Consider the following 25,003-nt stretch of genomic DNA (forward strand, 5'->3'; position numbering starts at 1 on the left):
TATTTTATTTTACTTTTAAAATATCTTTATTTATTTGCAAGGAGAGAGAGAGAATAGGTGTTCCAGGGCCTCTTGGCCCTACAAATGAACTCCAGATGCATGCGTCACTTTGTGCACCTAGCTTTATGTGGGCACTTGGGATTCAAACCCAGGTAGCCAGGCTTTGCAGGCAAGCACCTTTAATTGCTGAGCCAGCTCTCCAGCCCCCTGCTTTATTATTATTTTTAATGCATAGTTGACACATATAATACGATGTGTAACCATGTGAGTTATAAAACATACGAACAGAATAAATACCTTTGAATCTACCTCCAGTGTAAGACCACAGTAGAAATTTTCTAGTAACTTGTAACCATTTAGGCCAGCAGTTCTCTGCCTTATTTACATGTTGTACACGCCTCAAAAACTTTACTTGAGAGCCTAATGGGATCTCCGAGAGTCTGGATTTTTAGGGGCTTCCCAGATGATCGTCATGTGTCATGTTCGAAGCACAGGCTTATCGACTCCTCCATTTTACCCTCCACTCTTTCACTTCCACCCGGCTAAGTAACTCAGGACTTTTGCATAGTGAGGGATTCTTTTCCTTCCTCTATTCTTCCCTACTTCAAGCACTAGCTACGTTTGCGACGCACTTCCCGCCTGCCACCAGGGGGCGCCAGAGAAAACAAAACCTCATACTCTCCTTTTCCCTGCTCCCCGCCCCCCCCCCCCGCCCCCAGCCAAGCGTCTGGTATCGCGCTGGAGGTGGCTTGGCCCTCGCGGCGCTCCGTCGGAAGGTCCGGCTTTTGCGGTCAGGGTAACGAACAGAGGAAACGGCCCGCGTTGCTGAAGCGCGGGCTGCTAGGAGCGCTACGGGAACTCCCGAGTGTGGGCCGGGGCATGCCAGGAGCTTCGGCCGGGTGACTCTTGGGAAACTTCGGGCGTAGAGAAACGTGAGTGAGAGTTTGGGCTCAGCCGCGGTGGGGTGGGGGGGAGAGCCACGTTAGAGCCTGGACGCTGCGGGCGGAGGCGGGAGGCCGCGAGCCCAGCGCGCCCGGCGACCCGTCCGCAGTGTCCGCCCGCTCCGTAACCGCTTCTGTCAAATACGGACGTGGAGGCCCGGAGAGGTGGCTCGGCGGTTAAGGCGTTTGCCTGCGCAGCCAAAGCACCCGGGTTCGATTCCCCAGGACCCACGTAAGCCAGATGCACAAGGTGGTGCATGCGTCTGGAATTCGTTTGCAGCGGCTGGAGGCCCTGCCGTGCACCCATTCTCTCTCTCTGCCTCGTTCATCTTTTGTCTGGCAAATAAATAAATACTTTTAAAACTACGGATGTGGAGCCCGAGAAAGGGATGCATGATGTTCAGAGAAGCAGCCCAGTGCGGGATCCAGGTGCAGAAGATTTATCCTCTGGCGGCTGTCCAGGAAGGGGGAGAAACCTACGTTAATCCTGCTACAACCTCAAGATAAGATTACTTACTTACCCACACGGGCTGCATTTGGCCCCGGGATCTGGAAGTCTCAGAGTTTGAGATTCTTGGCGCAAGCCTAGTGTTAGGCGCGCATCACCGGTCGTTTCAAAATGTCCAGTGTCCTGCAAATGCACAAGGACATCTTTTGGGCGAGCGAGACTACTTCTGACTTTTTTTTCCGGCTCCAGCAGTGAGTCTGTGCGTCTTGCTGTTTCTCCTTGGATCTCAGTGTCTTTTTTTTTTTTCCCCTCCTTGTTTTTTCTTTTCTTCTTTTTTTTTTTTTTTTTGATGTTTATATGCCGTTGGGATTCTTTTATTTTTTGCTTATTTTTATTTATTAGCTACAGACAGAGAGAAAGAGGCAGAGAGAGAGAGAGAGAGAGAGAGAGAGAGAGGGAGAGAGAACGGGTGCATCATGGCTTCCAGCCACTGCAAAAAATCCAGATGCATGTACCACGTTGTGCATCTGGCTTGTGTGGGTACTGGGGACTCGAGCCTTGATCCCGGGTCTTTAGGCTTCATAGGCAAGCACTTAACTGCTAAGCCATCTCTCCAGCCCTTTCTCATTTTAAAAAATTAAGCATTTATTTATTTATTTGTGAGGGGAGATGGAGAATATGAATGGGTGAGCCAGGACCTCTAGGTACTACAAATAAACTGCAGGTGCATGTGCCACTTTATGCCTCTGGCATTATGTGGGTACTGGGGAATCGAACTTGGCTCATTAGGCATTGCAGGCAAGTATCTTAACTGCTGAGCCATCTCTCCAGCCTTTTTGACTCTGTAGTTTTTATGTAGAGCATTGATATTCCCAATGTGCCTAGCCCAGCATTGGTAAGACAGTTTTTTTGATTGTTTTTGGTTTTTTGTTTTTTTTTTTCATGATAGGGTGTTGCTCTAGCCAAGCTGACCTGGAATTCACTATGTAGTCTCAGGCTGGCCTTGAACTCACAGTGATCTTTCTACCTGGCCTCTTGAGTGCTGGGATTAAAGGCATGTGCCACCACACCTGGCTGATAATTCTTGTGTATCTGTAGTGTCCCTGATCCAGGTTTATTTAAATTGATGAGGTGGGGGCAAATCATCTTAAAATGCTGATGTGGTATCTTAAGTTTTTATGATTTAATCGATCTGGAATTTAGGGCCCAAATGTGGGACCTAAAACGCCATTAGGGTGCAGTCAAGGTATGAGGTAAGGTCAAACTTGTGAGTATTCCTGGGTTTGCATTTGGCTTCTCTTTTTTTTTTCTTTACTTGGCAACATGGTCCACATGCCACTAGTTTTATTTATTTATTTTATTTATTTGAGAGTGACAGAGAAAGAGGCAGAGAGAGAGAGAGAATGGGTGCGCCAGGGCCTCAAGCCACTGCAAACAAACTCCAGACACGTGCGCCCCCTTGTGCATCTGGCTAATGTGGGTCCTGAAGAATCGAGCCTCAAACCGGGGTCCTTTGGCTTCACAGGCAAGCGCTTATCCGCTAAGCCATCTCTCCAGCCCTTATTTTCTTATCATTGCTACTCCCCCAGATGGCACTCCCCACGCTGCCCTCTTACTGGTGCCGCCGGAGGCCCCTGGATCAGCAGGCAGCACGCCAGCGCCAGCGTGAGCAGGAGGCCCAGCTTCGGCAGCAGTGGGAACAGAACAGCCGCTATTTCAGGATGTCTGACATCTGCAGCTCCAAACAAGCAGAGTGGAGCTCTAAGACATCCTACCAGAGGAGGCAAGTGCTGGTGCAGTGCTGCTGTTGGGTGAAGGTGGAGGTTACCTGCTGCTCAGGATGTGGCCTGAACAACATACCTTAGCAGCATGAACTTCCTACATGGTGATGTTTTTCCAACTGGAAATTGGGAAAAATGGATAACCACTGAGGTAACATTTACATTGAGATAGTGTCTATGGTGGGACCTGGCATCTTCTTTGTAACACCCCCCCCCCCCAATCTCCAGAGAACCATAGTCAACAGCCTGGCATGGATTCCTTCCGTATGCTTCTTCCCTACATGTGTTTATGTACAAACCTGAAAAACCTACCATTTTATATACATGCACCTAAAACCATGGAGGATAGGCGTTGGAGTCAGATAGGCCTAGATGGAACCCTGGCAATGCCACTCTGCATGAATGGACCTCGGTTTCTTCATCAGAAAGGCAAGGCCCAGGATGAGTAATGTAAAACCACTCACATATATGATTCTTGGCGCACACTCATTGCTCAGAAAATTAACCATTATCACACACAAATGTAAGACCATTGGAATTTCCAGTTTGCATTCTGTTCTGTGGCATGCTGTCTTCACTTTGTCTGGGGACACCTTCCTGTGTTGTTACTGTTAGGTCTGCCTCAGTTTCTCTGGCCCACACAGTGGAGCTGACATGCCACCTGTGTCCTTAGTGTGACTGGTATGTGGTGGGCTCCTTCTCACCCAGCATGCATGCGTATCAGCGTGAGAAAATGAAGGAGGAGAAAAGGAAGAGTCTGGAGGCCCGGCGTGAGAAGCTCCGGCAGCTTGTGCTGGAGGAGCAGGACCTGCTGACCAGAGAGCTGGAGGAGCTGAGGCTGAGCATGAACCTGCGGGAAAGAAGAATCCGAGAGCAGCACAGGAGTCTGAAATCAGCCCGAGAAGAGCAGAGGAAACTGGTATATGTCATTTAACCCTGAGGAGGTCGTGGAGTGGGGGTGTCCCCAGCCTAAACTGACAGTCACATCTGTAGGGTGCTCAGGTTTGATAAGACTCTGGGTAACTGTAGAGCCTATGGGGAAAATGGTCACTCTAGGTCCTTGTGCAGAGGGCATTTGATTGAGGCAGCGCTTTACTTTGGCAATTTAAATAATTGCAAATGATTCCTCCTTCCTTATTCCAGTTGTGTGGCCCACAAAGATCTGGCACTGGTCTATTTTATCATGTGAAGTAGTGGGCTTCAGTTGGCTACATGTCTGGAAGCCCCTGGAAAAGACCCGATCTTAGCATGAGCTTTTAGCCCGCTTAGTCCTTAACTGCGAGAGCCACTTGTCCACGCCGTCGTGCTCGCATGTGCAGCTACCAGAGCTGTGTGCCCGGCAGGCGGCTGTGGTGATGGTGAGGGTGCAGGCGCTCTCGCCTGGACCCATCTTCCATTGTGTGCCGTCTGAAGTGTGAGCGGCTTTGAACAGCATCATCAGGCTCTCTGTGTGCTTTATTTTTACTTTTTATTTGTTTATTGCAAGCGGGGGAGGGGGGACAGAGACAGAATGGGTGCACCAGAGCCTCTAGTCACTGCAAACGAACTCAAATGACACATGTGCCCCTTGTCATGTGCCCCCTTGTGTATCTGGGTTATGTGGGTACTGGGGAATTGAACCTGGGTCCTTTGGTTTGGCAGGAGCCTTAATCACTAAACTCTCCAGCCCTTTTTTTTTTTTTTTTTAAATGTGAGTTTGAGAGACAGAATGGGTGCACCAGAGCCTCTTGCTAATCACAAACAAAAAGATGCATGTGCCACTTTGTGCATCTGGCTTTACATGGGTACTGGGGAATTGCACTCAGGCTTACAGGCTTTGCAAGCAAGCACCTTTCACCACTGAGCCATCTCCCCGGCCCTTTTTGTTTTTTCTTTCTTTTTCTGTTTTTTGAGGTATGGTCTTGCTCTAGCCCATGCTGACCTGGAATTCACTATGTAGTCTCAGGGTGGCTTTGAACGTATGGTAATCCTCCTACCTCTGCCTCCTGAGTGCTGGGATTAAAGGCTGGTACCATCACATGGTACTACCACACACAGCCTTTTTTTTCTTTTCAAAAATTTTATAAACTTCCATGATTATAAACAACATCCCATGGTAATACCCTCCCTTCCCCCGCTTTCCCCTTTGAAACTCTATTCTCCATCATATCCCCTCCCTCTCTCAATCAGTCTCTCTTTTATTTTGATGTCATGATCTTTTCTTCCTATTATGATGGTCTTGTGTAGGTAGTGTCAGGCACTGTGAGGTCATGGATATCCAGGTCATTTTGTGTCTGGGGGGAGCACGTAGTAAGGAGTCCTACCCTTCCTTCAGCTCTTACATTCTTTCCGCCACCTCTTCTGCAGTGGACCCTGAGCCTCTCGGAAGGTGACACATGGCCTTTTTAAAAAATATGTTTTATTTATTTGAGAGAGAGAATGGGCATTCCAGGACCTCTAGCCACTGCAAACTAACTTCAGACACATGCACCCCTTGTACATCTGGTTTATGTGGGTACTGGGGAATTAAACCTGGGTTCTTAGGCTTACCAGGTAAGCGCCTTAACCACTGAACCATCTTTCCAGCATCCTTTTTGTGTTTTCTTGATAGATTGCTGAACAGCTTTTGTATGAGCACTGGAAAAAGAATAACCCAAAGCTTCGAGAGGTGAAAATCAAGACCTTTCCATTGATTTGCCTGAGGTGACACCATGCTTGTAGGCTTTTAAAAGCCCTTGATCTAGTCTGGGTGGATACAGAGGAGGGAGGCTCCTGAAGACCTGCAGGTGACAGGACGGGGTTCACTGAGCACTGCTGCATAACCAGCCTCATGCAGCACAGCCTTCTCTAGAAGCTCACTGTCCGGGGGGACTCACTGGCCTTGCAGATGGGATTGGAAGGGTCTTAGAGGAGTCCTGAGGTAGGAGTTTGGAAGGACATTGGGTTCTTACTTAAAGCTCCTCAAGTGATTTCATGCATCAGGCTGGTGGCATGAGAACAGAGTCCAGAGAACTTTTAAGTGGCCAGATGAGACTGGGACATCTATCTCTTGGTGAGGAAGCTTTAAGAGGCAAGGCTGGTGAGACCGATGGATCCAGACCTTAAACAGCACTGTGTGGCTGCCCCTAGAGGCACTGATCCACTTTGCAAGGCCCAGGGGGTCCCTCCTGCATTCTAGAGGACTCCTGGCTGGCAGCATTGTTGAGGTGGCTGGGCCGGGAGTGGAGATACCAGTTGAGGGGCTGCTATGCCAGCCCACCTAGGGGATGGTGTAGACCTAAAATAGGTTGGCAAGAGATAGGAGGCCAAATCTGCAGGACCTGGTGACACAGAGAGAAGATGGTGTCTTGGCTTGAAGGCATATTGAGCAGAGATTGGCTGGAGTTAATCCCATTACTGATAGCATTCATTTATTTCAACAGTGATTATATGAGTTTGGTATAGTTACTTTATATATTACAGTTATATTTAGAAATTGCTGGTGCTCAGTAATGGATCATCTGGGTGCCTTTGGGTGTTGTGCTATGGTTGGTCCTGACCTGTGGGAAGACTTCTGTTCCCTGCTGTCTCTTAGCCTATGTGGGTCCTTCAAAGTCATTTACTCAAAAGCGTATTAGTTGCAATATTTACATGTGGGAAGGGTTAAGCTTTATAAACTGTTTCCAAACCATAGCTTTTGGACAGAAGCCTGTGATTTTCTTTTTTCCCTCACTATGTAAGATCTGGCTGGCCTAGAGTTCACTGTGAAGATCAGGCTGGCCTCAAATTTATGGTAATCCTGTTGCCTCTGCCTCCCTGGTACTGTTACAGGCATGTGCCCCATTTCCTGGGTGTGACTCATTTTCTGATTCAGAACATTCTCTGAGCCTACATCTCTTTTTATAATAACCCTGTTTTTACTTTAAAATTTATTTATTTCATACCTTTTAGTAATCTCAGATTTGCTACAGCTGCTTGACATAAAAAGGACATGTGTTTAAAACTACTACCCTTTTTTTTTTTTCTTTGAGACAAGATCTCATGTAGTCCAGGCTGGTCTTGAACTTACTGTGTACTTGAAGATGACCTTGAACTGATCCTCCTGCATCTGTCTTGCAACTGCTAGGATTACAGGCATGTACTACCATGCTCAGCGAAAGCTAATGCTTTACAGAGGAAGTTTTGGGGAGTCAAGCTCAGGGTTGAGTACCTCTTACCCAGCTCTCTCCTACAGCTCTGGCCTTGACACTCTAGACAAACCAGAGGTACCCTTGAAATTGTACTTTTATGTTACTCACTGACAAGTGTTTCCTGCTCACCTGAGGGCCACTGGGCAGTTTTTGGCACTTTGTTCTGAATTGTAAGCTTTGCTTTGATTTTCTGATCGCTGTGAATTCAGCTGTTTTTGTTGGGGTAACCTTGTACTCACAGGTCACAAAGACACTGAGTCAGGTCCTAGCAGGTAGCATAGAAAGCAGCTGAGTCAATGTCACACAAGCCCACAGGGAAGTTAATATTCTCTCTCCTTCCTAGATTGAGCTGGATCTTCACAAGAAGCATGTGATGAACTCTTGGGCCACACAGAAAGAAGAAAAACAACAGGTGTGGTTTGGGATGCCACACTGGTGGTGGGGTGGGTCCCCTATCTCCAAATTTATTTTCTGTCTTCTGTGCTGTTGACTCCACTGAGGAGTGGCCTCCTGGCCAGTACTGGCCACAGGTGCAGTCTGCATGTTTGCTCTTATGTGGAGTAGAATCCCAGGTGGTCCTTCCTGGGGCAAAATGAGGCCAGGTGACTAGGGTTGGTATTTTTTATTTTTGGTCACTGGAGTCTTTTGATGAATTTGAATCAACTCTCAAGTCTGGCTTGAGGAGCACCTCTGGGGATAAGAGCCCACATCATGCACCCATCACTTTCCTCCAGGTTCATTTTGCCAAGTGTGTTTGTTTGTGTTTTTTTTTAATTTTATTTATTTATTTATTTGAGAGCGATAGACACAGAGAGAAAGACAGATAGAGGGAGAGAGAGGGAATGGGCGCGCCAGGGCTTCCAGCCTCTGCAAACGAACTCCAGACGTGTGCGCCCCCTTGTGCATCTGGCTAATGTGGGACCTGGGGAACTGAGCCTCGAACCAGGGTCCTTAGGCTTCACAGGCAAGTGCTTAACCGCTAAGCCATCTCTCCAGCCCGCCAACTGTTTTTTTGACTCATTGAAGGGGAAGGAAATGTGACCTTACTGGGCACCTCCTTCATGCACGCTTTCCCAGGGTCACACTGCTGAGAAGTGGGCTTGAGGCCAAATGGTAGCAGGGAGCTGGGTGTCTGCTAGGTGCATGTGGCAGTATTGACCTCCCAGGTTCACTTGACCTCTTGTAGCAAGAAGCCACCGCTGAGCAGGAGAACAAGCGGTATGAAAATGAATACGAGGCAGCCCGCAGAGAAGCCATGGAGCGGCTGAAAGCAGAGGAGGAGAGGAGGCAGCTTGAGGATAAACTGCAGGCTGAGGCGTTGCGTCAGCAGATGGAGGAGCTAAAGCTGAAGGAGATGGAGGTGAGTGCACCCCACTGGTCCCTGGGGCTTGGGAGTGGCAAGGTCATAGTGGGGGTCAGGGTTCTAAGAACTGTAACAAGAGCTCAGGGCTGGAGACATGGCTCAGTGCTTGTAGGCACCTGCTTGCAAAGTCTGACTGCCTGGGTTAATTCCCCAGTATGCATGTAAAGCCAGATGCCAAGTGGCCAATGTGTCTGGAGTTTGTTTCCCGTGGCAGCAGGCTCTGGTGTTCTCTCTCAATCTCTCTGCTTGCAAATAAGTAAAGACTATTTTAAAAGTTAAGAAACTGTAACAAGAGCTGTCTGTCATCTCACATGCTTGCTCCTGCATGGTTCTGGCATGCTCCTACACTGTGTGCCCAGATTCTAGAACATTAGGGGTCCAGAGAATATAGACCTGTCCACTGAGATGTGTTTAGAGATCTGTGGGTCTTCTTAGACTGGATTTTCCAGTGCCCTGAGCAGGCATGGCTTAGTGGGATGGTCCAGCACATAGCTCTCCACTGGTAGCAGTTTCCAGGTTTCAGGACATAAAGGCGGGGTGAGGAGCGGGGATTCGTTCAGGAGGCTTAGAACACTGCGGTCAGTTTCCTGACGGGGCTAGATCTCATTCACATGGATAGATCCCACGTCTTCTTCACCTATGTCCAGTTCTCTTTGATTGGCATGGTGTTTTAGTGATTAGAAACGTAGGGCCCACCACTGATTCTGGGTGCTAAGGTGGGGCCTGAGCAAGGCCTTCACCCCTGGTCTCATGGTGGTCCTGTGTCAGCTGGAGGGACAGATATACTGAGTTGCAGTAAAGGTGGACCACATAGGAAGTCTCCTGGGCTGGGCAAGGTGGATGGGGACATGAGCAGCAGGGGCCAGGCCATGTTTACATGGTGCCAGCCAGAACTGTAGCTGAGGCTTACTGCTGTAACCACAGGCAACGAAGCTGAAGAAAGAGCAGGAAAATCTGCTGAAGCAGCGCTGGGAGCTGGAGAGGCTGGAGGAAGAGAGGAGGCAGATGGCGGCCTTGCGCCGCAAGGCAGAGCTGGGGTACGTGTGGGAAGCCTCTATTCCCCAGGCGGGTGGGCCTTTTCTAAACTCAAACTGGGTCTCCCAGGAGCTGAAGGGCTCATAGCCTGGAGCCAGCAGTCATCTCTCCTGTGCGTAATTCATCGGAGGGACTGCAGCAGACTGTGGTTTCCCCATCTCTAGGCGCTTTTTGAGACATCAGTACAATGCACAACTCAGCAGGCGTACTCAGCAGATCCAGGAGGAACTGGTGAGTTTGAACCCACTTTTCACTATATTTTTGAAAAAATACTTTGCACCGCTTATATATGAATGTGTTCTCATAAGAATTAAAAGTACAAAGTGAGGGGCTGGGAGATGGGGAGCTGCTGGGCCACGGGTACACATTTCCAGTTACAAGGTGATGACGTCTAGAAGTCGAGTGCACTTAAGGGGATTACAGTGAACAGTCATTATGAACTGGTACTTGGAATGTGAGGGCTGCGACTGCTACTCCATGGTAGAGTATGTGCTTAATGTGCACAGGGTCCTGGGTCCCACCCCCAGAACTTCAATAATCATAATAATAATAATGATAATCTTGCTAAGAAAGTAGAGCTTGAGCTGGGCGTGGTGGTACATACCTTTAATCCCAGCACCAGGAGGCAGAGGTAGGTGGATCCCCATGAATTTGAAACCAACCTGGGCTACAGAGTGAGTTCCAGGTCAGCCTGGGCTAGAGTGAGACCCTGCCTTGGAAAAATGAAGGGAAAAAGAGGTGAGTTTAAGTCTTTGGAGTCACACCTCAGTTCTTACTATAGAAGAATGTGACTGAGGTGATGTGCTGGTTAATTGGCTTAATCAGTAGTCATTTCGCAGTTTGGGTACATATGTCAAAGCATGAGGTTCTGTGTCAGTACAGCTTGCGTTGAGGAAAGAGAACAGCACAACGTGAGGTTCTTGAGCTGCTCGCGTTTCTGCACCTGGCCTGTGTTGGTATTCTTCCACTTACATGGAGAGGATGCTCTCCTCTCTCTGGTCATTTCCAGGTGTAATTCAAGTTGCATTCCTTAGCATATGTTTTTGAAATCTTTTATTTGTGGCAGCATCTCGCTCTAGCCCAGGCTTTATGTAATCTCAGGGTGGCCTCGAACTCACGGCAATCCTCCTACCTCTGCCTCCTGAGTGCTGGGATTAATGGTGTGTGCCACCACGCCCGGCTTTGAAATCTTTTATTTATTTATTTGAAGGCAAGCACTTTAACCACTGAGCCATCTCTCCAGCTGTTTTTTTATTGAGAGACAGGGCAGGAAAGAGAAGAAGAGGCAGATAAAGAGAGAGAGAATGGGTTCTAGGGCCTCTTGTCACTGCAAACGAACTCCAGATGCGTGTGCCATCTTGTGCATCTGGCTTACAGGGGGACTAGAGAATTGAACCTGGGTCCTTAGGCTTCACAGGCAAGCACCTTAACCACCAAGGCATTTCTTCAGCCCTTGTTTACTTATTTATTTATATATTATTTATTTTGAGGTAGTGTCTCCAGTCCTGACCTGGAACTCACTATGTAGTCCAGGGCTGGCCTCGAACTCACAGCAGTCCTCCCAAGTGCTGGGATTAAAGGTGTGCGCTACCATGCTTGGTCCTTAGTATATTTAATATATATGTATTCTGTTTGAAAAAGATCAGTACACTTTGGTTGAGGTTCCCCCCCCCCCCCCGAGGTAGGGTTTCATTCTAGCCCAGGCTGACTGGAATTCCCTATGTAGTCTCAGGGTGGCCTTGAACTCATGGCGATCCTCCTACCTCTGCCTCCCAAGTGCTGGGATTAAAGACATGCGCCACCACGCCCGGCTTTGGTTGAGTTTTTTTTAGTAGTTGCTTGGTAAACTGTGAAGTACTGTAATGCGCTTGGGATAGAGTGGGCACACTCAGGGTTTCCTGATGTCAGTGCCTGTTCCTGCCTACTCTGGTCAGGGAAGACCACTGGGTCCCAGCATGCAGCTGACCCTCACTCTACTCGCATGTGGTTGTGTAGATGTTGATAGTAGGTCATTCCTTGCTGGTGGGCTTTTGGATTGTTTCTGGTTTTCCCACTTAAATTAGAGCTACAGAGAGCAGCTTGTGCACATGTCTTTATGCACTGTGTCCCTGTAGTCTCAATTCTTACAAGTACACTGCTTCCACACCGTGTTCTAAAATGTGATATCAAACATCCAAGGGCATGTGCCTGTGGCGGCACAGGTGGCAGGAGGGATCTTTCCCTTAGTCAGAGCAAGGCTTCTGGGCCTGTGCAGTGTCTGAACATCCCTGCGTATTTATTCACAAACAGTCCGGCATCTTCCCTTCTGTCTTGAGAATGTGAAGGGCTGCATGTCTGACCATGGGTAAGGGGTTGGCAGGACGGGCTCCTGAGAGCAGAGCTCATCTGGCTGCACCAGCACTCCAGCCAGCCTACTCTGGAGTCACCTGCTTCCTTTAGGAAGCAGACAGGCGGATTCTGCAGGCACTGCTTGAGAAGGAGGATGAGGCCCAGCGTGAGCACCTTGCCAGGCGGGAGCAGGCTCTGGCGGATGCGGCCTGGATGAAGAAGGTCATTGAGGAGCAGCTGCAGCTGGAGAAAGAGCGGGAGACAGAGCTGCAGGCACTTTTGAGGTAAGAGGTGGCAGCTGCCAGCTGCCTGGAAAGGGGGTTCCTGGCTTCTATCTGGTACCATGAAATGCCCCTTAGGTCACCAGGAAGGCCATCTTTGGTAGTTATTTATTTACTTATTTATTAGGGGGGGAGAGGCAGATAGAATAGGTATGCCAGAGCTGACTCATGCGCCACCTTGTGTATCTGGCTTATGTGGGCCCTGGGGAATTGAATCTGAGTCCTGAGGCTTCTTAGACAAGCACCTTAACTTCTAAGCCATCTCTCCAGCCCTCTTTTTTTTGGGGGGGGGGGTTTTGAGGTAGTGCCTGACAACTGACTTTATTCCCAGCTGACCTGACCTGGAATTCACTATGTAGTCTCAGATAGCCTTGAACTCACAGCGATCCTCCTGCCTCTGCCTCCCAAGTGCTGGGATTAAAGGAGTGTGTCACCACACCTGGCCTGTCCTTATTCTTTATCATCTGTTACTTCCAGGGAACACATCTTTGCTAGTAGACCTGGCTTGGGGGGGGTATGTACCTTAAGTTACTTAGGATGGAAAAATTACAGTTAGAAGACTCATGCAGGCATGCCCAACATTTTGAAATTGTGACACTACGTTGTCATCTACAAACTTCATGCTTAAGAATCGCACAATCTACAAAAAGTATCACAAAATATTCTCTTAATGTTTTAAGTAAGTTCACGATTTTGTGTTGTGGTGCATACATAGCTGTTCTTGGCCGCATGTGGCCCACAGGCCACAGGTTGGACATACTTGGTTGGGTAAGGTCCTAGTCATCTGAAATCTGGAGTCTAATTAATTCATTACCCATTATGGAGATGTTCAGTACTTCTTGGGTCTATAAAAATGAGTCTGAGGCCTAATTTTTTTTTGGTTTTTCGAGGTAGGGTCTCAGTCTAGACCAGGCTGACCTGGAATTCACTATGGAGTCTCAGGGTGGCTTCGAACTCATGGCAATCCTCCTACCTCTGCCTCCCAAGTGCTGGGATTAAAGGCATGTACCACCATGCCCGGCTTGGCCTAAATTTTTTGTGATGTATGGGATACAGGGTTCCACTGTGTTTCCTTGCCTGGTCTTCAACTCCTAGACTCAAATGATCCTCCTGCCTCAGCTGCTCAAGTAGCCAGTCTGTGACACTGCCAAGTTTGGGGGCCTAAAGTTCACTTCATAGACTGAAATAAAACATGTATTGAGCGCTTCCTGTATGTCAGACCTGTTACGTGCTTCACAGCCCTGTTCCAGACTCTGACCTGCAGCCAAGTAGTAGGTGTGTGGCACATGGCGGGCTGGGGCTGCTACAGGGTCAGGCACAGGCTCTCCTCTTCCCCTCTGCGACCTGATGGCTTCATTTGGCTCAGTGCTAAATGGCTGCAATGCCTTTTTTTTTTTTTAAATTTTAAGTAATAAGGGGTAAAAAGGTTATTTAAAGTACTTCATACAACAATGTTGTCCTTAATTGTCACTTGGAAAGCTGTGTGGGTGAGCTTACCTGAAGCTTGCCAGCCCTGTGTTCTCTGGTTCACTTCTGCCGTTGGTGGTGACGTGGAAGCTCTGTTGTCCCTTTGTATTTGTCTAGGGAAGAGGCCAAGGAGATGTGGGAAAAGAGAGAGGCAGAGTGGGCCCGAGAGCAGAGCGCACGGGACAGACTGATGAGCGAGGTAATTAACTTGAACGACAATTGGTCACATGGGGATGTGATCAGGTGGTCCCATGCTGATTCTGCCACATGTTCTGGGAGCAGTCTGCTCTGATGATTTAAGTGACATTGAAAAATCATTGTACAATTAGTATATTAGATAGCCTTGCTGATGTACAGGAAGTACAAGTGAAAACACCTTCAGAGCCCACCGTACTTGGCCACTGTTAATTTGCTTCCTAATATTCCTCTCTCCATGCCTGGCTTCTGCCCTCTGTGTTTTTTCATACTGTGCTGTTTATTTCAAGCATTTTGACACTAATGCACATTTGTAAATACCATGTGAGTACAGTATCACATGGCCACTCCATAGCCTTTTTTTTTTTTTTTTTTTTAAGTTATAGACTTTACTAGATTAAGAGGAGGAAGTATAGAGAGATCCCATCATGAGGGAGGCAAGAAAGGGTACAGCCCCATAGTCTTGATTCTCCATATTCTGTTGGGTTCTCATTTGGGCCTGTGAGAAGTACTGCAAGGAGCCCCTGCTATGCAAGGCTTCTCCCTGCACAGGATGTGATCTTTGGGGCTGGTGATCAGCAGTGCGTGAGTGGCATTGGGAAGCTGTTGTAGACAGCTCCATGACGCTGGGATGAACATCCAAGCCAGGCAAGGTTTAGGGGAGGAATGGGTTTATGTCAACTTACACGTCCAGGGACGCTCCAGCAGTGGGGGAAGAAGCTGCTTGCCAGTCACAGATTCAAGTGGAGACCGTCGCCAGCCAGCAGACACCAGAGCAGCAAGTGCAAAAACCTGCGCACTTTTCCACCAGAATCGGCTCCCCTCCCCCCCCCCCAGTGACACCTTAGGGCTGGACTCCAGGAGCCGCCCCCAGTGACACTTACAGGCGGCTGGAGACCCAAGTGTAATTTTAACACCTGAGTCAGTAGGGTGTTCAGACTACCAACGGAGCCTACTGGGGACATCCCCATTGTCCCTGCATTGAAAGCTATTTTGAATGAGGAATTCTGCATTTAATTATTTTGTTTTGTTGTGTTTTTGTTCTTGTTTTTCAAGGTAGGGTCTCACTCTAGCTCAGGCTGACCTGGAATTCACTATGTAGTCCCAGGGTGGCCTCGAACTCATGGCGATCCTCCTACCTCTGCCTCCCAAGTGCTGGGTGGGATTAAAGGTGTGCGCCACCACACCCTACTGGACTCTACATTTTTACACTATTTTTATTTATTGCAAGCAGAGAGGTAGAAGAGAGACAGAATAGGCACACCACACTAGGGCCTCTGGCTGCTGTAAACAAAACTCCAGTTCATGTGTCACTTTGTATATGTGGCTTTACATGGATACTTGGGAATCTAATCCAGGTTGTTAGGCTTTGCAGGCAAGAGCTTTAATCACTGAACCTTCTCTCTAGCCCAAATTCTGCATTTTAAAAAAGTATTAATTTATTTGCAAGCAGAAAGAGGAGGAGAATTGGGTGTGCCAGGGCCTCTTGCTTCTGCAGAAGAATATCAGATGTGTGCACCACTTTGTGCATCTGGCTTTACGTGGATACTGGGGGATTGAACCCAGGCTGTCAGGCTTTCATGCAAGTACCTTTTAAACACTGAGCCATCTCACTAGCCCGAAATTCTGCATTTTGAATCCCTTGCTGACCCTAGTGGCTTTTGACTTTGCTCATTTAAGTTGTCCACTGGTTGTGGCCACTTTAGATGTCTCCTCCAGAGAACACAGCTTTTCTGTTTGCCTGGTGGCTTCCTGTTTCCTGAGCCTTGGTAGTGGTCTGGACCGGTGGTGAGACATCAAACTGCCTAGCAGACACATACTTGTTGCTAGGACAAAACACCCAACCAGAAGCAGCTTATTTCCAGCTTAGTTTGAAAGGGAAGTTGGTTATGGGCAGAAAGCATGGCAGGAGCAGACAGCTGGGCATCATGTCTCCAAAGCAGCAGTAGAGGCATTGAGCTCAGTGCTACAAGGGCTGAGCTGTGACACCCCAAAGTCTGCTGTAGTGACACACCTTCATCATGGCTCTACCTCTTAAAGGCCCCACAAATCTCCCAACAGTGCCACCAGCTGAGAATGAAGTATTTTACTAGACAAGTGCTTTAACCAACTAAGCTTAGTTGGGATTAAGTATTTAAACATGAGTCTCTAGGGGACATTTACACTCAGACCGCCACACACACTGCTCTGGGGCCAGGCCCAGACATAGCAGGTTTCTGCTGAGGCTAGCCCAGGCTGCATCTGTTACCTGCGTGACTTGCCACTGAGGGTAAGCTCCTCCATGCCTACTGAGAGGACTCTGCCAGTGCTAGCGGTCCCCCCAAGACATGCTACATTCTGTGTGGTTGGGTGGGTGGGAATTATCTGAGGCCCACACTAGGTCAGCAGCCCAAGCCTGCCTGTCTTGCTGTCTGTGCACTAAGGCTGAGGCTAGAGACCAGGCTTGGTATGGCAGCTGCAGCCCTTGTGAGGCTTACAGCGGGCATATTAGCTGACAAACCCTCTCTCTCTGCTGAGGCCAGGTTCTGACAGGGAGGCAACAGCAGATACAAGAAAAGATCGAGCAGAACCGGCGGTTGCAAGAAGAGTCTCTGAAACACAGGGAGAAACTTATTCAGAGTCTTGAGGAGGTGCGAGAGTCAGCTCGGCAGGCGAGAGAGGAGAGTGAAGAGCTGAAGTCGGCCAGGAAGCAGGAGCTGGAAGCTCAGGTGGGGCTGAGCCCAGGGGGAAGGGCAGCCTCTGCAGGACGGGACCCCAGAGGCAACGGCTCTGCTTCAACATTCTCAGCACACTGTAGGTCAGCATGCAGAGGTTTTGGACTGAGGTCCATTGCTCACTCACATCCAAGAGTCCATTTTAGTTCCATAGGCAGCCTGATTGTTGATCGTGGCTCGTAATTCGCTCAGACTCCCTTATCTGTGCACACAAGGCTCAGATTACTGTCTTTCTGCCACCAGCCCCTTTGAGCAGGAAGTTTATGTTTTCAGTCCAGTACCTGCACATAACACAGGATGTTCCCCAAGCACATAGTTGCATCCAGAACTTTGTCAGAATTTATGGCACCTTCCACAAAGCCTTCCCAAGTCCTCAAGTTCAGTTCCCATTGCTGGCACTTGCTATCACTGTTCCTTAGCTCTGGTCCTATAGCCCGCTGGGACCACCGGCTTGCCCCTCCTCGCAGGGGGTGGGGACTCTGCCCTGTGGCCTTATCTCTGGTGACTGTTCTTGGTGTCCAGGTTGCAGAGCGTCAGCTCCAGGAGTGGGAAGCAGACCAGCAGGCAGAGGAGGAAGAGGAGGAGGCCAGGCAGGCAGAAGAGCTCTCTGATGCGCTGCTGCAGCAGGAAGTGAAGACCATGACCGAGCAGGGCTACCGGCCGAAGGTAGGAGCCTGCGAGGTGACCAGCCACCGTAGCCTGGGATGTGGCTTGGCTCTCTACCAGTACTGGGTTCTTCTGTGCCTTCCCTTGTATTTATCTTTCCTGACTGGTGGGCAGCCTAGATTAGCAGACTGTGTCAGTCTTTGGGCCTCAGACGGTCCCCAGAGGTGGTTTTGCTTTCATTTCCTCTGATGCAGCAAAAAGACTGTGGTCGTGTCTGCTGAGCTGTGTACCTGTCTACCCTATTTGGGGACAGAGTACAATCTAGAAGTGTGGCCATAGCTGGTGTGAAGTGGCAGTGCGGCCAGGTGACCAGCAGCTCTGTTTGTTGCCTCTCATCCTCGTCCTTGAGCAAACCCCCTGACCAGGTACCCCAGGAGCATAGGAGCAGAGACATCACACATGCTCTGAGGGTTCTGCTGACTAAAGAAGCTCCCTGGAACTGACCACAGGACTCTTCCTGTCTTGAGCCAGGGTCACCTGGCCCCTGGCATTCAGAGGTGCATTTCCAGGATGTGTTGCAGAGAAAGGGCTGCTTTAGTCAGATAACTAGGGACCCGGGTGGAACAGACCTGGAGCAGGGCCATGTTTGCTGCAGAACTTCAACACTCTGCCAGCCACAGGGCTCAGTGTGCAGGGAACAGCGCTTCCCAAACACGTGAACGTGGGTCAGCATCTGTCTCTGGGTCAGGGTTTCTTGGAGCCCATGGGAAAATATTTCTTAGGGCAAGTTATAAAGTACCTCATTTTTGGCTCAGTGTCCAGGATTTCTCAGCTATAAATGAAAACTGTCACACTGTACTCAAAATTCAAGGGAGACTAACTCCCACTGACCCTGAGATCAAAGCTCTGATCAGTCTTATGTTTGCTTTCTTTTCTCAGCCTTATGGACACCCCAAAATTGCATGGGACTGACCTTGCCAGCACATGTGAACATAGAGAAAGAAGGCTGCTGTTCTTTGATACGCAGCCCTAGATGGGTGTACAGTGCGTGCTTCTGGCCAGGGTTCAGGTGCCGTTGGGACAGCATGCCTGTTGAGGTCCATGATCAAGCAAATCGACATCAAGGTGTGCAGCGCCTGGTGAGAGGCCTTCCTTATTGAGCTGGGTCCCTTACAGACTCATGTTTCCGGCTGTCAAGAAGTCTCGTGTATTTATTTATACATAATATAAGATCCTCGGTCAGGACTGACAGCTACAAGTTTTAGTCAGGATATGACAGTGTGTGTGGTTTCTTGTCACCTGTAGTTCTCAGTCTCAGGGAAGGCAGCTAGTGAGTAGAGGTAAGTGTTTTCGTTTTTAAAGTTGCCATTTAAATTATTCTGTTGAAAACAAACTTGTAGCTCTTTGTAAGTTTATTTCAAGGGTTATTAGTCAAAAAAGATCACATCTTTTATATTCTGGAAGACAGGAACCATGACTACATTAGACCCCTGAGGCATCTATGGGTGGTCTCTGATACTTTCTGGAAAGATGGTAAGAAAAAGTGTTCTTGTTCCATAGAGTCTGGGAGGTAGCTCAGTGTTAGAGCACTTACGTAGCATGTGGAAGGTCCTTGGTTGAGCCCCACTACCACCAAAGGGAAAAAAATGGAATTTCCAAGATAAAAAGGTGATCCCAACATGCATATTACCCCCCAAAAGATCTTAAAAGGTCACTTGGTTGACTAACCTTTTTAAGGCAGAGGTGTGGCATTAGTTACCTTTGAGTTTTGAGAAGGTCCTCTGCCCTGCTGGTGAACTGAAGATCCTGCGTCACACTCGGAGCCCCAGGTGAGCCCCACAGCTGCGCCCTTCCCACGTGTAGTTTCCCAGGCTCTTCCTCTGTGGGTTCAGTTTTCGTTACTTTGTGTTCAAGATCTTGTATCCCAGCAGCTTCTGGCTACAGGGCATCTTCTGTGGTTATTAAAGACCAGAGTTTATTAAAACCCGAGTCTCAGTCTGTTTTTTTCTTTTTCTGTCTTGGAATTCTTCAGATGTGATCCTCTGAGCACTGCTTTCACTGTGCGCACTCCCGATTGTACCCTTACCGCTGTGCGAGGGTGGCCGGGGCAGGTGTTGATGTTTCTGATCCATATTCACAGGTCTGGGTAGCTTGTGTCACAGGTCACATTTTGTAGATTAGATTCATTTTGCTTGTGAAAGTGGTGCTCTCTCCCCTCTTACTTCCAAGGAGATCACGGGACATCGTTAGCAGCCATACACTCAGTTCTTTGGATGCCTGGCAAAGAGGCACTCAAGTGTTTATTGGGCAAATGGTTAATTTGTTTGTTGTTACCATTGAAATCAGTATTTAAAGTGGTTCATGCTGGTTCTCTGCCCTAATACATATTAATGCTTCTTCTCCGAGGTGGCCTGCTATGCTCATTTTCTAAATTTAGAAATTTATCTCATATGCCTGTTACTGTGTGTATATGTGACTGTGAGTACATATGGTCACGCACTGAAAACTGTGATGCCTCTTGAGAAGTGTGAGATTCCATCCTTGTGCAAACACAGTAGTGTGGCTTTTTCCCCAAGGTGATGTGGTGCATCTCTGTCCGTGGCCTGTCATTGACTGATAGATGATCATTATGGGCACATGGCTGACGTTGGTTGGTTCTTCCAAGTCCCCATTCTACTTGAGTGAGTGACTTCCAGGATTTCCTCAGGAGCTTCCTCCATGGGTCACCCTGCAGTTGAGGTCATGTGGCATCACTGTGAGTATAAAAGAATGGCACTATGTCAGCAAGACCTTTTCTTTCTTCCTGCTGCTCACTCAGCACACATTTTCCCTCGGGAAGGTACTGCTGGGCCTGGGGACGTTTCAAGGCTGACAAAAGAACACCGGCAGGAGTCAGACACTGAGTCCAGACAAGCAGATGTCCATGCAGGCACAGAGCCCCTTGACCCCAGGGGGCTCAGGAGACCAGTGCTGCAGCAGATCTAGTCAGTACAGCCATATTTCTATTTTTTCCAAGACAGGGTTTTACTCAGGCTGACATGGAATTCACTATGTAGTCTCTGGATGGCCTTGAGCTCATGGCGATCTTCCTAACTCTGTCTCCTGAGTGCTGGGATTAAAGTTGTATGCCACCATGTCTGGCCATATTTTTTTTTTAAATTTTTTTATTTTCTTTTTGGCCGTATGTTTTTAATTTAACTAATTTATACTAGAGAGAGAGAAAGAGGCAGAATGAGCACTTTGACCGTTTCTCCAGCTACTGTATCTGAACTCAAGATGCATGTGCCACCCTGTGCATCTGGTTTTACATGGGTGCTGGGAAATTGAACCTTAGGCTTTGCAGACAAGTGCCTTAACCACTAAGCAATCTCTCTAGCTCAAGAGCTTGTTTCATTACTTTTTTTTGTTTGTTTGTTTTTCAAGGTAGGGTCTTCCTATAGCCCAGACTGACCTGGAATTCACTCTTTAGTCTCAGGGTGGCCGCAAACTCACAGCGATCCTCCTGCCTCGGCCTCCTGGTGCTGGGATTAAAGGCATGCACCACCACATCTATCTGACTTCTTAAAATCCCAGCACTCGGGAGGCTGAGGTAGGAGGATCGCTGAGTTCGCGGCCAGCCTGAGACTGCAGAGGGAGTTCCAGGTGAGGCCATCTACCACAGAACACCCCTGAGGTGTCTGTTCTTCCCCCCACCCAGACAGGGTCTCCAGCCACTGCACATGCGCTGTCGGGCTGCAAACTGGCCTGCGAGCTCCATATTCTGCTGGCTCCACCTCCCGTTGTCACAGGTGCCGCTGGCTTTACATGAGTGCTGGGAAATCGAACATGGATCAGTAGGCTTTGCAAGCAAGTGCCTTTAATCACTGAGCTATCTCTAGACCGTTTGCATTTGAGGCAGGTTTTCACTCCTACTTTACACACCATAATGAGCCAGGAGTAATGGCTCACTCCTGTAAGGTCAGCACTTGGGAAGCTGAGGTAAGATTGCTGAGAGTGTAAGGCCAGCCTGGTCTGTACAGGGAATTCTAAGTCAGCCTGGGCTAGAGTGAGACCTTGCCTCAAAAAAACAAAAAGGAAAAATGAAAGGCAAATGCTAGTCAGCACAGCTGGAGGTCTGAACGGAAGCCCCAGCTCCATTCTCTGACAAGGACTGCTCTCGTGTGGGCACGGAAATTCCCCCTTCAGGGCCAGGCCCTGCCTCTGAGCACTCCCAGGATTATGCCGAGTGCAAAATGCCCAGCTCAGAAGGTAGGTAACACGTTCAAACATGAATGAAGCCAAGTTGGGAGCTGGAGCTGCACCAAAGCTTGTTAAGCTGCCTGGGTGACGGAGGGCTCAAGAAGCCTGGGGCAGAAGGCTGCGTCCGGTCCCCTCGCCTGGTGACGGGCACACAGCACTGCTTCATAATGGTGAGAGGGAAGGAGTGTGAGCTGGGGCGTTAGTGTTGCAGAGCAGCCTGGAGCCCTCCCTGGGCTGGGTTCTGGCTCTGTGACTATCACACAGCAGCCAGGTGACCCCTCTGGCCCAGGTCTTCACCTGTCAAAGTGGGGTTCTGAAAATGCATGTTGTGGGGAGCCACAACACTCAGGGCAAAGGGACCCGTCACTCCTGCCACAAGGGCACTTCTCTTGATGGCCTCAGGCTCCAGCAGGGTTTTCACCATTTTAATCAGGAGCCAGCAGATTCCTGAGCCAGGATGGGGGCCTCCCTCCACTCAGGATGCGCTGGGCCCTGAGGGAACCCATCTGCTTTTGCGGCCATCCCTGGCTACTCCCTGTCAACATGCTTGTGGACTCTCAAGGTGCTTGAATCGTGCCTACCACTGAGCTGGAGAACATCCTCTACAGAGAGATCAGTGGAGTGGCCCTTACCCAGTGTTGCAGTCAGGTTCACACTGCTGGTAAAAATCAACCAACCAAGAGCAGCTTCTGGGGAAAAAGGTTTATTTTGGCTTACAGGCTCGAGGGGAAGCTCTATGATGGCAGGGGAAAACGACATGAGCCGATGGTGGACATCACCCCCTGCCCAATATAAGGTAGACAATAGCAACAGGAAAGTGTGCCAAACACTGGCATGGGGAAACATGGCTATAACACCCATAAGCCCATCCCCAACAATACACTGCCTCTAGGAGACTAATTCCCAATTGCCATCAGCTGGGGAGACCAACATTCAGAACATCTAAGTTTATGGGGACACCTGAATCAAGCCACCACATTCTGCCCCTGGCTCCCATAAACTGAACCATACATGATATAAAATGTAAAACATTCATGCAACTTTAAAATTCCCCCATAGTTTTTTTTAAAATCAATTACAATGATCCTTATACATCCCCATGGTCCAAGATCTTTTAACTTAACCGTAATACCAAAAAAATAACCTCAAAAAAGTCATAAATGGCACAGAATAAATATTCACACTGCAAAAGATGGCATTGGGCATAGCAAACAAACATTCAACCAATACAAGATTTAAAACAACCAGGGCAAACATCAAACTGTAGCTTCAAGTCCAACAACTAGTCAATGACAAATCTCCAAGTCCGATAATCCTAACCAGCAACAAACAAGTCTCTGGCATTCCAATTCCGCCCCTCCAGCTAGGCTACTCACAGTCCTGCAAAACTTCAATGGGGCTGGCAGCTTTTCTTAGCAACTATCTCATGGTCCTGGCATCTCCACTGCAATCCACAGTTCATCCTCATGGCCCCATGGGGTCTCCATGCAGGCATCCAGCAAACTTGCTTCACACTGCCCATGGCCATTTCCAAAACACAAGACTGTGTTGCAAACTCAGTGACCCTCTTTCCAGCATTTCTTATACTCCATAATACCAGGTAGGGTGCCAATTTGTTAATCCAGGCGGGGGAATAAAGCAGACTTTGAAGAACAGTACATTCCTTGAACACTCGGGCCCCTTCAGAAAAGTCTACTTTTTTTTTTTTTTTCTTTTTCAAGGAAGTCTCACACTAGTCCAGGCTGACCTGAAACTCACTATGTAGTCTCAGGATGGCCTCGAACTCACGGCGCTCCACCTACCTCTGCGTCCCAAGTGCTGGGATTAAAGATGTGCGCCACCACACCCGGCTGAGTCTACATTCTTTTGTTGCCCCAACACAGGTCAGCTGGCCCAATCTCAAAGGTTGTACTCTCTCAATTGCAGCTGAATGGGCAGCAGTTCATCCAAAGATTTTTCTTTCTGGGCCATATTCCTCTGCTCACACCAGTTCATTTCTACACAGAGCAACCGTGCACAACTTCTCAGGACACAGGCATAACAGCAAGCTTTTCATACAAATGGCTAGCCCAGTCCAAGCAAAGCTCTTTCTCACCCTCTGTTGCAGTCCCGTTCGCATTGCTGGTAGAAATCACCCAACCAAGAGTAGCTTCTGGGAAAAAGAGATTTATTTGGCTTACAGGCTCCAGGGGAAGCTCCATGATGGCAGGGGAAAACGATGGCATGAGCAGAGGGTGGACATCACCACCTGGCCAACATCAGGTGAACAACAGCGACAGGAGAGTGTGCCAAACACTGGCAAGGGAAACTGGCTATAACACCCATAAGCCCGCCCCCAACAATATACTCCCTCCAGGAGGCATTAATTCCCAAATCTCCATCAGCTGGGAATCTAGCATTCAGAACACCTAAGTTTATAGGGCACACCTGAATCAAACCACCACACTCTCATAAACCAAACCTCAGTCCATAGTTCTTACTGCATTCAGGTCTTTCAACTCTGACCAGAATAGTCCATCAAGCTGTACTTACAGCACTGCAAGGCATCTCTTAGGCCAAGGTTTCAAATCCTTCCACATTACTCTTGAAAATCAGCTCCAAAAGGCAAAAGCCACACAGGTGTCTAGCAGCAATCCCACTCCTCGGTACCACTTTACTGTTGCAGTCAGGATTGCATTGCTGGTAGAAATCATCCAATCAAGAGCAGCCTGTGGGGAAAAGAGGTTTATTTTGGCTTACAGCCTCGAGGGGGAAGATCCACTATGGCAGGGGAAAATGATGACATGAGCAGGGGGTGAACATCACCCCCTGGCCAACATAAGGTGGACAATAGCAACAGGAGAGTGTGCCAAACACTGACATGGGGAAACTGACTATAATACCCATAAGCCAACAATACACTCCCTCCAGGAGGTGTTAATACCCAAATCTCCACCAGCTGGGAACCTAGCATTCAGAACATCTAAGTTTATGGGGGTCACCTGAATCAAACCACCACACCCAGTGTCTCAATTTGAAACAGAAAAGAGGCATTTGTGGCAAAATAAGGCATTGGCTGTCTAAACAGACCCTGCCACCCAAGATTATTCCTTTAGGCCTCCCAAGGCAAGCAGAGGCCCCACAACCTGCAATGCCTCTCTGGGGATGACTGGCAAAGACCAGTACCCTAGTGCCCTTCCCCATCCCCAGGAAGAGTAACGTGGACACGGGAGCCAGCGTCTTTGTCTCATCTCTCCTCCTGTACTTCTGCCAGTCAGGGTCATTCCTTACCCTCTTCTGGCTCCAGGAGGTCTGCTGGTCTCATCCTGGATGTTCACTTGTGCCAGTAGAGCCCTGGAGTTTCTGAGAGCACGGCTCTACACTTGGCCCTCCGGCCTGAGCCTTGGCTTCCTCACCTGCATAATGGGGGATGTTTCAATTCCTACTTCATGAGCTGGCTTGGGTAAGTGGCTGGAGG

At 48.8% G+C, this 25,003-nt stretch overlaps 1 protein-coding gene across 2 annotated transcripts; it reads left to right on the top strand.

Annotated features, from left to right (window-relative positions):
* Window positions 1–765: 765 nt before the first annotated feature.
* Window positions 766–19,291, top strand: LOC101606988 (trichoplein keratin filament binding). 2 transcript variants are annotated; one of them, XM_004664111.2, is made up of 13 exons: window positions 766–932; window positions 2,979–3,172; window positions 3,879–4,089; window positions 5,761–5,817; window positions 7,662–7,730; window positions 8,505–8,678; window positions 9,606–9,718; window positions 9,881–9,947; window positions 12,156–12,328; window positions 13,910–13,991; window positions 16,510–16,695; window positions 17,224–17,367; window positions 18,247–19,291. In XM_004664111.2, exons 2-13 carry the CDS (start codon window positions 2,979–2,981, stop codon window positions 18,277–18,279), a joined length of 1,503 nt encoding a protein of 500 aa, XP_004664168.1. In that variant the 5' UTR covers window positions 766–932; the 3' UTR covers window positions 18,280–19,291. The 2 variants fall into 2 exon arrangements, with proteins under 2 accessions (XP_004664168.1, XP_044989055.1); XM_045133120.1 differs by lacking the exons at window positions 766–932; window positions 2,979–3,172 and adding an exon at window positions 3,244–3,321 and having other exon boundaries at window positions 3,844–4,089.
* The last annotated feature ends 5,712 nt before the right edge of the window (window positions 19,292–25,003 follow it).

This window comes from Jaculus jaculus, chromosome 13, assembly GCF_020740685.1.
Source record: "Jaculus jaculus isolate mJacJac1 chromosome 13, mJacJac1.mat.Y.cur, whole genome shotgun sequence".
NCBI classification, from domain to species: Eukaryota; Metazoa; Chordata; class Mammalia; order Rodentia; family Dipodidae; genus Jaculus; species Jaculus jaculus.